This window comes from Propithecus coquereli, unplaced genomic scaffold (assembly GCF_000956105.1).
Source record: "Propithecus coquereli isolate 6110/MARCELLA unplaced genomic scaffold, Pcoq_1.0 Scaffold9, whole genome shotgun sequence".
NCBI classification, from domain to species: domain Eukaryota; kingdom Metazoa; phylum Chordata; class Mammalia; order Primates; family Indriidae; genus Propithecus; species Propithecus coquereli.
Genome location: NW_012155284.1, coordinates 2,343,576 through 2,356,024, shown reverse-complemented (window position 1 = coordinate 2,356,024; position 12,449 = coordinate 2,343,576). Strand labels below are relative to the sequence as shown.

General features: G+C 38.0%; 1 protein-coding gene across 1 annotated transcript in view; it reads left to right on the top strand.

The window, feature by feature from the left end:
* The window catches only part of MSH3 (mutS homolog 3), a 209,051-nt gene that overhangs the window by 80,938 nt on the left and 115,664 nt on the right, over positions 1 to 12,449 (top strand). The window contains exon 13 of the mRNA XM_012664615.1: positions 11,859 to 11,991. Coding sequence (XP_012520069.1) covers positions 11,859 to 11,991 — 133 coding nt within the window. The remainder of the gene's footprint in view (positions 1 to 11,858; positions 11,992 to 12,449) is intronic.

The following is a 12,449-nucleotide window of genomic DNA, read 5'->3' as shown; positions in this document are numbered from 1 at the left end:
GGGACAAGATGATGGCGAAGATGAAGTCTATAGCGGGGACCATCCCCATCAATTTTTGAGGAAAAAATTCATTTTGTTCAGGCCCTAATTGAAGAGGATTGCTGTTTAATGGCACAAACAATAGCCAACACCATAGATGTCTCAATTGGTTTAGCTTACACAATTCTGACAGAAAAATTAAAGCTGAACAGACTTTCTACTTGATGAATGCCAAAACCATTGTGCCCACATGAGCTGCAGATAAGAGCAGAGCTTTCCATGGAAATTTTAAATAAGTGGGATAAGAGTCTGAGGTATTTCTTTGGAGAATTGTAACAGGAGATGAACCGTGGTTTTACCAGTATGATCCTGAAGACAAAGCACAATCAAATCAATAGCTACCAAGAAGTGGAAATGGTCCAGTCAAAACGAAAACAGACCAGTCAAGAGCAAAGGTCATGGCAACAGTTTTTTGAGATGCTCAAGGCATTTTGCTTGTTGACTTCCTGGAGGGCCAAAGAACCAATAACATCTGCTTATTATGAGAGTGTTTTGAGAAACTTTGCCAAAGCTTTAGTAGAAAAACTCCCAGGAAAGCTTCACCAGTCTTACACTGTGGCAATGCTTCTGCTTATTCCTCTCATCTAATGAGGGCAATTTTGTGAGAGTTTCAGTGGAAAATCATTAGGCATCTACCTTACTGTCCTGATTCGGCTCCTTCTGATTTCTTTTTAATTTCCGAATCTTAAAAATTTTTTAAAGAGTACCTATTTTTCTTCGGTTAACAATGTAAAAAGATGGCATTGATGTGGTTAAATTCCCAGGACCCTCACTTCTCTAGGGATAGGCTAAATGGCTGGTATCATCACTTACAAAAATGCCTTAAACTTGATGGAGTTTATGTACAGAAATAAAGTTTATATTTTTAAATTTTTATCGTTTAATTCCATTTTTCCATGTACTTCTTGAAGTTCCCTTATATGTTTATAGAAAGCATTCGATCAATGTTTATTGAATGAGTGATTAAAAGAGTAAATCCTTTTAGACCCAATTCAGATGTCTCCTTTGAGGATTCCTTCTTATTCTCCTTCCTCCCTGTGTGGAAAGTTAACTCTCTTGTTTTTTGTCGCACTTCTTACCCTCTGTCCCCACCACACATGCAGTCTGTTTTAAGGGCTATGTCTCATGTTTTGAATCAATAAACTATGAACAAATGAATCCATTTGGAAATTTTAGGTTTCCAAAAAGGCTCTGAAAATCAAGGTACACCTCTGTAAGGAAAGTCTATTTTCCTAAGAAAATTGATTTTTAAAAGAACTTTAAAAGAGGAATTTCTTTTATATGATTCCTTATTTTAGTGCTGCAGAATTGGTTGAGAGAAATAATTTCTTCCCTTTTAGTGGAATAATTAATTGCTTGGCCAAGTATGAAAACGTTGTACTTACCACTGGAAGAGATGGTGTGGCAACATTGTGCTTTCTTGTCAAATCTCTACTGGAATTATGATAGATAGAAATTACTTGGAGAAAGTCATGCAACTGAGTAAGGAAGCCAGGCCGGGTGATAGGAAGGTGCTGTCTTCCACTTTTAGGCTTCATTAGTTTTAAGTATCATGTAAAAGGTCTAGCTCATAACTCTAAACACATCCGAATTGGAATTTATTTACTCAGTAATATTTGGGGGGCACTGTGATTTTCCTACAGCTCTTTAAAGCCATACTTGCAGAATTTGAATTCTATAATGGGTAATTTAGGCGGTGCATTAGTTTGCTAGGGCTGCTGTAACAAAGTACCACAACCTGAGCAGCTTAAATAACAGAAATTTATTGTCTCATAGTTCTGGAGGCTAGAAGTCCAAGATCAAGGTATCAGTAGGGTTGGTTCTTTTAGTTTGTTTTGTTCACCTTCACATAGCTTTCTTTTCTGTGTAGGGTTGGTTCTTTCAGGGAGAATCTGTTCCATGCCCCTCTCCTAGCTTCTGGAGATGTGCTGGCAATCTTTGGCTTTCCTTGGCTTTGTAGATGTGTCTCCTTTCTGTGTTCTTTTTCACGTGATATTCTCTCTATATACGTGTCTTCAGATGGCGTGCTTTTAATAAGGACACAGTCCTACTCCATTGTGACGTTGTCTTAACTAATTACATCTGCAGGGATCCTATTTCCAAATAGGGTCCCATTCTGAGACAGTGGGGGTTAGGATTTCAACATATCTTTCTTGGGGCACACAAGTTAACCTACAACAAATAGGCTTAGTATTTCAAATTTTTCCTCCTTTTGGCATACTTAGATTGAATGTACCCATCTCTGGAATGGAAGCAAATGTTTTAATTATTATTTAAATGTTTTGCACTTGTTCATCATCTGAAGTGAAATTATAAAGAACCATTGAATTTTGTAAATTGCAAACATTTTGTAAATTGCAATTTTGTGCCTGTAGTGCAGTTCTCTGAAAAATTATCCATCTTATCTTTGACAAACATCCTGGACTGTCTATCCAGGTGAAAGTATTTATACAAAGTGTTAGATTGATTTTAGGGATGAAAAATATGTTGCTGAAAGGTGGGGTGGAAGAATAAAAAGAGGGGAAAGTAGTATGTCAACAAAATTAATTTATAGAATAAAAAGAATGTTTATAATAAAACAGTATATATAATATAATCACAGAAGAAACCTTGTGTTAAAAAATAAGTTAAGGAAAATTTGGGGGAGAAAGGAACAGAGGTCTAAATATAGGATTTGAGGAAAGAAAATAGCCAAGGCTAGAATGAGGGAAAGACTAACATCTAAGAGGTGAGATGTGTTACTCTGAATGTGTCTGTGTTGGAGAAGCAGAGGGCCTAAAGCTCAGAAGGATCAAGGAAGTGGGAAGAAAATGTCAGGGTGGAAAACTAATCTCTAATTTTGCTGCATTTTTGACCTATATTATCTGTATTAATTTTTCAACTGTTCTTTAGAGATAGTTATTACTTCTATTTTATAGATGAGAAAAACTGAGACTTAGGTCATCCAAGCTAAGCACAAGCTAATGAGACTTCAGCTTGAGTTCTGATTTCCTCAGTCAATTGTGTCACTTTGGACAGTTTCTTCACCTGTAAAATGGAAATTACAATATGTACCTCAGTGTTGTGAGGACTAAGTGAGACAATATACATAAAGGTTTAGTATCGTTCCTAGTATCAAATTTTGGTCAAGAAGATAGCTTTGATCTTTGTAATAACAAAAAAACCTGGAAGCAACCTAATTCTTAGTAGGGAAATGGAAAATTGCTGTCTAATCATATATTGGAATATTATACAGCAGGTAAAATGAATGACCTAAGTCTACATGTTGTCACCATTGATAAAGAACAAAGCAGAGGCCAGCTAAAACTTCCTGGCCATCTGCATCCCAAGAGGTGCAGATAGGTAGCTTCTGCTTTGTTCTTCAGTGTCAGGACCTTCAGTGAGATTTAGACCAGCTCAGATGACCAACCGTAAATGGCAACTTCCATTTGGGTGGAGGAGGAGGAATACATAAGATAATGAGAAGGAGTTGTATATCTGTTCCTTCTTGGCTCCTCCCACTTTATCTTTCTCCATCTTTATGCCTTTATTAGTGAGGATTTTCAGAATATCTCCCCTCAAAATGCTATGACAGGATTTCATATTCTGTGGCTTTAATGTCATAAAATATCTCCTTATGTGAAATAACCAATATGCTGGGTAAAGTATAACAGACATCCTTTTAGGACATAGCTGAACTTGTATAAAAAAAAATAGGGAAAAACTCAAGGAACAGATTGAAAAAGGAGGTGGAAATGGACGTGACTTGACTGTTGCAGCTGCCCTCTGGGCCCTTGCAGATCTTGGTAGTCAAGAAGATTGAGTTTTAATTGCCTTGTGGAAGACAGGAGACCAGGTCTTGGGTCCATTAAGTTAGGGAGACTACAGTAATGTAGGACACTCCAAGGACTATCATCTCAGTGGAGAGGTGACAAAGAAACACATTTGGGTATAGTCTCATCAGGTGGAAAAGTTTCCAAGAATTCTTAACCACAGGTCCTCCCTCATAGGTTTGCAGTTCTAATTTATACTATCTGTGTTGTCTGGCAATTCCTAACCTGTAAAATTTACTTAAAACAGTTTGATTGTACCTCAGATAAAAGTCAAATCACCAAGTTGAAATAAACACAAAAGAGAATTAAAAGTATGAGCATGATGTTAGGGTGGAAAGCTTAGTAGGTGCTCACAGTGTAGGGGAGAAAGATTTCTCATGCAGAGATTAGGATATTCTAAAAGTCAAAGTTTATTTTATCTTCTTAGAGGAGAGAGAGAGAGAGTGAGAGTGAAAGAAAGAGGGGAAAGGGGCAGGAAACAGCATGGCATCCTAAAGAACGAGAAGGGAGGTGCCAGCACTGAGGCCAAGTGGCTTGCTGATTTTATGGAGACAAAGAGAAAGAAAAGACAGTAATTGTTGTCAGTTGAAACAGAAAGAGGCTGTGGAGTAATTAGCAGGAGGCAGCCGGGAGACTTCAGTCTTTCTTGTTTTCTCTGCTCCTGGAAACTTGGTTATCTCTGAAATGTAGTCCGTGTAGTCAGTGGATGTGATTTTGCCCCTGAGATATGGTTTTGGGTAGGAAACTAAGGCCTGGAGTTTGACCCTCTGCCGTCCCTCCAGGAGCTTCTCAGGAGCACCTTGAGGCCACAAAACATTCTAAAAGGAGTTTCTGGCAAAAGAGAAAGATTTACATTTCCTTTCTGTTTTTTCTCTTTGCAAATGTTTGTGAAAACAGAGTCCCTGCAGGGTACCTGCCAGCTAGGGAGAGAAAGAACAGAGAGCAGAGAGAGAGCTCATCATTGGTCTTTAGATGTTATTAGGAAATTGCATTAGATATTTTCCTGTTATTTTAGCAAGACCAGCCCTTTCACATGGAACAGAGCAACCAACCATCAAAGAGGGTCTCAGGGTGATTTAAAAAGGAACTACATATAATTTTTAAAAACTGTGTGTGAATTAAACAAGACTAAATATAATAATTGAAATGCAAGATAATATCTGAAGAAACTGCCTAGTATATGGTACAGACAATGTGATAGAAGATATAAGAGATTGAAAGACCAGCCTAGAATCAGATATATAGAAGAAAATAAAACTAGAATGGGGAGAGACAATATTTAGAGAGATGATAAAAGGTTGACAATTTCTCATAATCATGAAAGATGTGAATCCTCAGATTTAGAAAGCAGAGTGGATCCAGAGTGATTGAAAACAAACAAGAAATCCACATTTTGCTAAATCATGGTGAAACTCAAAACTAAATCAGAGATAAAACTGTTATAAAGAGAGCAAAGAAAGATCATCTGTAAAGCAATGAAAATTACATAACTGATTTGCTTTCTAATTTCTCAAACTATTCTGTTTCTTTTCTTTCCTGTCTTTCTTTTCTTCCTTTCCTTCCCTTCCCTCCTTCCTTCCTTTCCCCCCTCCTTCCTTTCCTTCCTTCCTTCTTTTCCATTTTTTCCTTTCTTGACAAAGTCTTACTCTCTTGCCAGGACTAGAGTACAGTGGCATCATCACAGTTCACTGCAACCTCAGACTCTTAGGCTCAAGTGATCCTCCTGCCTCAGTCTCCTGAGTAGCTTAGACTATAGGCACATGCTACAATGCCTGGCTAATTTTTCTATTTTTTTGTAGAGATGGGATCTCGCTATGTTGTTCAGGCTGGTCTTGGACTCCTGGCCTCAAGTGATCCTTTTGCCTCAGCATCCCAAAGTGCTAGGATCACAGGCACAAACCACTACACCCAATTTTGTTCTTTTGCTTTCTTTTGGTGACTTTTTTGTGGATTCAGAGTATTTATCATTCAGTTTTCCCCCAGTAGCTTGGTGGTTTGTGTGCCTGTCCCTATTATCAATTATTTCTGTTAATTCTTTTTTTTTTTTTGAGACAGAGTCTCACTCTGTAGCCTCAGCTAGAGGCTAGAGAGCAGTGTCAAACTCCTGGGTTCAAGCAATCCTCTTGCCTCAGCCTCCCGAGTAGCTGGGGCTATAGGCGAGCACCACTATACCTGGCTTATTTTTTTCTATTTTTAGTAGAGATGGAGTCTCACTCTTGCTCAGGCTGGTCTTGAACTCCTGAGCTCAAGTGATTCTCCTGCCTTGGCCTCCCAGGGTGCTGGGATTACAGGTGTGAGCTACCACGCCTGACCTATTTCTGTTAATTCTTAATCGTCTGGTTTCTTTTTGTGTTTGGTTGTCTTTGTTTATGCACTGGTCATATTATTTGGAAATTTATTTTTAGGAATAACGTAAGGGTTAGGATGAGGGTGCCTTCTCCCAGAGAGGATTTTTGTTTGCTTCTGCCAGGTTTCTGGTGGCACAACCAGTCTGGGACCATCTTAATTCAAGTTCAGTACTTAAGATGTTTTAGTCCATCCAGATGATGCTAAATAAGACTGCAAGTTCACCCTGGGGCCAGCTCATTTTCACAGCAGATTTTTCTGGCATGTTTCTTCAGTGCAAAAGTGGCTTTGACTGCTGGATTATTTCTCTTGAGTTCTTGCTTGCTTTTAGATTTTGGTATGGTCATTAATTACCATTTTGTTAATTCTTTGATGCTTTGATGAACATAGTTTTATGTTTCATCTGGCTTTTAAAATTGTCCTCAGTGGCAGAAATGGTCTGAAAGTACCTATTCACACCATTCCCAGACACAGAATTCATATTGCTTTTTTCAAAAGCTCGGGTTTGTTGCCTAAACTGATAATGAAGGGTAGCTGTCAGACAATTGTTCTAGTTAATATTTTGAAGAAGGTGAATTGTACTCTATTGACCAAAGTGTTGCATTATCAGAACACATGTAGTAATAATCCTTTAAAACTTTTTGGATCATTTACAATTTACCACAATGTAAATATTCAGAATAGCTCTTTAGAATGTAATTTTATAAATAATACCTTTCTTTCATGATCTGTACAGCTTCGAACATGGTATTTGTGGATGGTGTCACAGTGCATCTCATCACCCAACATATACCTTCCTTCTTCTTCCTTTCTTATCTAATCTGCACAACTCCTGTTAATTTTGCCTCCTTAATATTTCTTGGCACTACATGCTTCTCTCCATTCCCATATCCTCTGTTCCAGTTCAGCCCTTCAGTGTTGCTTTCCAGGACTTTTGAAACAGTTTTCTAACATCTTTCTGCTGCTGTTCTTATGGCCATCCAAAATTAGCCTTGGATCCCATTGTCCCCAAGATAAAGTCAAAGCTCCCATGCGGCCTGCATTGCTCACATGACCAGGCCTCTGCTTACCTCTCTGGCTCCTACTGTCAACTTTTCACACCTTCACCCTCCGTCTTCCACCAGTCACTTACAGTTCTCCGCTCAGACAATAGCCACCCCCCAGGAAATCCTCCCTGACCGCTCAGACAATAGCCACCCCCCAGGAAATCCTCCCTGACCGTAAAACTGGGTTAGATACTTCTCTTCTGTGTTCCCATTGTACCTGGATCATAATCCTGTTATAATCTTATCATCTTATCACATTGTTACCATTAATTCTTTTTAAGAAGTTTTACTGTTTGTCCTTAGGGTATAAATTCTTTGTGACTAACAAAGGTCTATTGTTAACACTTGTAGCCCTAATGTCTACCACCTTTTATAACTGGTACTTTGTAAGTACTCAGTAATTGTTCACTGAATGAATGAATGGTGTATGTGAAAGGCAAAGCTCAGTAGGTGCAGGTAGTGATGCTTAGGTCCTAGGAAAGGGATTATGGTTCATGTTTCTAATAGAAGGTTATTTAGTTGATTTAGTCATATCATGTGACCAATGTGTTATCATCTGAATTTAATTTATTAATTTTGTATCATCTGTCTTTAAAGTGCAGCTTTTAGTGAACAAACAAACAACCCCTCAGCAGTTTGTATTTCAGCTTTTTCTCCCCAGGAGCATCTCTGCAAGTAGCAACCAGCAGGTACTGACTCCATCAGTCGCTATAGTGGTGGGTCACACACTGTGTTTCTGAGTGACAGCCATACACAATAGATACTCACATCATCACTTAGTTCATCTTCAAATGTGAAGGACTCCAGTGACACCCACATTTAGTCCTTGGATCTCTGGTGGTAAAGAAGAATATTTGTTACACCTAGGAACTCAGATTCCTTTTTGGAAGAGGGGGCATGTGGAGTGAAATTACTCACTTGCCTTCTTTTCATTTGTTTAGATTGTATAGTATTATAGGATCAACCACAGCATACTAGAGGGAATCTTGGAATAATGCCTTTATTATCATTCATTTGACAATGCTACTTCCTGTTTTGTTGCCTGTCACTACTGCCAAATCTCTCTTATTGATTGTACTAAAGTAATAATCCTCTATTCTGGTGGTCTGACATATTGCTTTATTATAATTACTTGGAAGGTCTTGCTACTACTAATTAAAGAGCACTTCTAAGATATTGGAATTATTTTTAAAAACTTCGAAGTCATTCTTATTTATTTGCATTCTGATCTGTATATAGGAGATAAAATGGAATTATAGCTACCCCAGTGATGAGAAATTTGTGATAAACAGTGCCCCTCATCCTTGTACTCTCTCTCTGTCCATTTAGACATCGGTAATTAGTTATAACATGCTTTTTTTCTCTGTGCAACCTACTAACCAGTTTCAACATAGTACTTCAAATCATCACTATCTATCAGATTTAGCACTCAAGATCCTAGGACTACCTCTTCTTGTATATTCCTTCCTTGTTCACTTTGCACAAAATACCTGTTTACATATTTATTCTCTAAGGTTTGTCTACATATAATTATTTCAAGATTATATTTTGGGTGCTATTTCTCCCTCTCTTATGCTGTCCTTTTTGGTATCCACTGAACAAATTTTGTAACAATGATGGTAATTGTTAATATTTGATGAGTACTATGTAGTGGGCACTATACTAAGTCTAGGCATGTATTATTTCATTGAATTTTTGTAATAATACCAAGAGTTAGGGCCCATTGCTATTCTCATTTTATAGATAGAGAAACCAGGCAAGGCTATGTAGTTGGTAAATGGCAGAGCCTGGGTTTGAAATGAGGCCCCCTGCCTCCTGATCCCAAGTTCTTAATCTCTGATCTGTTGTTTCCCTAAAGAAGGTTAGGTTAGAACCAAAATGATGCATAATGAGCATGCTGCTTTTGCCTGCGCTAACACTAGGCTAGAACAACAGCTGCTTCCTTTGTGTTTTCCAAGATTCCAAACCAACTTAGCACAACATTTCTCTAAGAAACTTATAGTTTTATATCTATTAAAGAAAATCTTCTGGTAGATTTCATAAATATGGCTTAGGTTTTCATTAAACTCCTGCTCTTATCTTTCTATAACTCGGAACATTTTTTTGAATTTTTGAGACAGTAGCTATTTGTGTAGGCTGTCTTATACGTTCACAGATGGCATTATTTTATCTGTCCTGAAACCATCTGTAGCATCAACTTAGTCTATTCCAATTGGTATCATCTTTCATTTATGCAGGAGTGAGTTATTAAAGTAAAACTTTATATTTGTATAGCATTTTGGATAAATGTTAGAGTAAAACATTGATTTATTTTATCACAACAATGGTATGCAAAGAAAATCTAATTTTTTTTAAACCTCATCTTGATTTACTTTATATGTAGTCTTTGGAATTGAATTGAACTCGGAAGCTATTTATTGAGCATATATTGTGATCCTGGAACTGCAGGGATGAAGAAATGATCACTGTCCTCACTAAGTTTATAGTCTATTGGGAAAGACAGTGAAACAGTAAATTCCAATTGAAGAAGAAATAGTTATGATTCCCATTGTGGCAAGAGAAAAGAGAGTGGTATGAGAAAGGATGGCAAAGGGTTTCAACCTGGTCTAGTGAGTCTAGAAAGCCCTTTCAGAGGAAGAGTGGGAAGGAGCTTGCCAAACTAAGTGTAGCCAGTGGGCAGTAGGGAGGAGAGGAGTCTTCCAGGCAAAGTAAGCAGCAAATGTGAAAACCCAGTGTCAGAGAACTTGGAGTGATCGAGACATTGGAAGAAGTTGAGTCAGAGTGACAGGTGACCTGAGGGGAGACTTGAGAGGTCAGTAGGCACCATTTGTCTTGTAGGTCAGTTAAGGGTTCTGGATTTGAACCTAAGATTAGTGATAAGTCATTGATGAACTTAAAGCAGAGGTATGACATGGCCAGACTTGGGTTTTAGGACGCCTACTCAGGCTGTGGTGTGGAGGATGAATTGGAGAAAGGGACAGAAGTGGATGTAGGGGGGAAAGTTAGGAGGCTGTTCCAGTAGTCTTTGCAAGAAATTATTCTCACTTACACTAGGGTAGTGGCAATAGAGAAGGAGAGAAGTGGATGGATTCCAGAGGAACCAGTCTGTGTGTCTACAAAGCTCTGTCTTACTCTCCTGCATTATGCTTGGACCAAATGCTTGTTCTACAAAGGAGGGTATGAGCCAGAGAAAAATGGAACAAAAATGAAACCTAAAGTTTCATTGTATAGTGGTTCTATATTGTGAAAAGGCATGATCTCACAGGTAATTATAAGGATAGTGAAGATAAAAGCACCCAACTAATTTTAAAGTACTCAATTGCACTGTCATTGAGATAGGATCCTGATGTAAGTAAGATTTGCCCTTCATATCAGTGTGTATGGTATCAACAGAATTTTGAGAGAGAGACTTGTTTATTCAGTAGTTGATGCCTCCTTTCCCCCTAAAACAGCATTTTATGCTTTCGTCCACTTGCTTATTCATGCATTCATTTAAAAAAATTTACTGAGGGCCCACTATTCACCAGATACGTTTTCTTATCTTACTCTTCAATATCACATGTGGCCGTTATACCTAGTGTGCACCTTTGATGTTTATAGGTACTTCGTGGACCACATCTCATTTAGGATGTACTTAGTCTATCAAATTTCCATTTTAAGTTGACAAGGCCTCACCACTTCTTCCCAAGTGCTGCATCTCTTAAAGTGTCATCATCGATAAAATCCTGCAACCCTGATCTCCTGAGTCTTCTGAAGTCATATCCTCTGCACTTTCTATTGCTACTCCCCAGTTTTTGCTCAGGCTCACTGTGCCTAATTCTCTTTGGTTCAGTTGATCAGTTGGACCGTCACCACCACCACCTAGTCATCTTGTTGTTCATTGTAGACCTATTGCATTAGCCAAGGTAATGGAAGCTATTATAGCAAATAAGTTCTTAATCTCAGTGGTTAAATACATCAGAGTTTTATTTCTTGCTGACACAACTGGTAACAGATATGGGAGTGGAGGATTTTCTGCTCCACTCGTGGACTCAGGCAGGTGGAGTCAACATGTGGCACACAAGATTGCTCTGAGCTCAACATTTAACCAGCAAAGGAGGAAAAGAATAAATGTGTCAGCTAATATGATACTGAGAGAGGATTAGTAGCAGTATTGTATACAGATAAGTTTGGATATTGAAGGTGAGTAATAAAGCATTATTTTGATTTTTATCACTTGAATCATAGCAAAAATGAGGCTATACCCAGAAATAATTTATCTTCACCCAGGAAGTTTTTATGGGCCAGGGCTAGAAGTGGCTCATGTAATTCCTACCCATACTTCAGAACTCAGGTATGTGGCCACATCTAACTGCAGGAGATACTGGGAAATGCAGTCTCTCTGTTTGCCTGGTAAACCAGTCTCTGTCCCACCCAGCTAATGACTTTCCTTGTATGGTACCTGTTCTTTAATTCAGATGATAATAAGAGGCAGGGAATGACCAGAGATATGAAGGAGGAGTCTTCTTTGTGCTTTTCTAAGTGGCTGTCTCATAGTCCTGGGCATTAGAGTGGGAAATGGCGACATTCTGAGTTCCTAACATATCTAATAATTGGTATTACTCTGTTCTTACAGGGAAATAAATGCCCGACTTGATGCTGTATCTGAAGTTCTCCATTCAGAATCTAGTGTGTTGGGTCAAATAGAAAATCATCTACGTAAATTGCCTGACATAGAGAGAGGACTCTGTAGCATTTATCACAAAAAAGTAAGTGTGATAGAAATCAAATCTATTAAAGTTGATAAGGTTCCTCAACATGAGGACATCATCTATTAAAGGAAAACATCTGAGAGCTCTATTATTTTATTTTGTAAAATCTTGCAAATAGCCTGAGAGAATAGCTAAATCCTCAGAAATTTTAATTGTACAAATTAAGGTTATACTAATTTTTTCATTGTAAATAGTATTCTCACTTCTATTAACTACAGCAACACATTTAGAAGCCCTTCTGTTGTAATACAGGATATTCTCTTGTTTCATCCTCAAAGTGTAGAAAATTATCGAAATAGGAAATTTACTTAGACTTGCTACTTTAGAAAAGGAATACCATATTTCTTTTGATCTTAGAACAATTTGTTTGACTTAAACGAAAAATCTGCTAGTATAATATTTGTAGTGGTGTTGGTAACCACAGACAAGTTTGGATATTGAAGGTGAGTAATAAA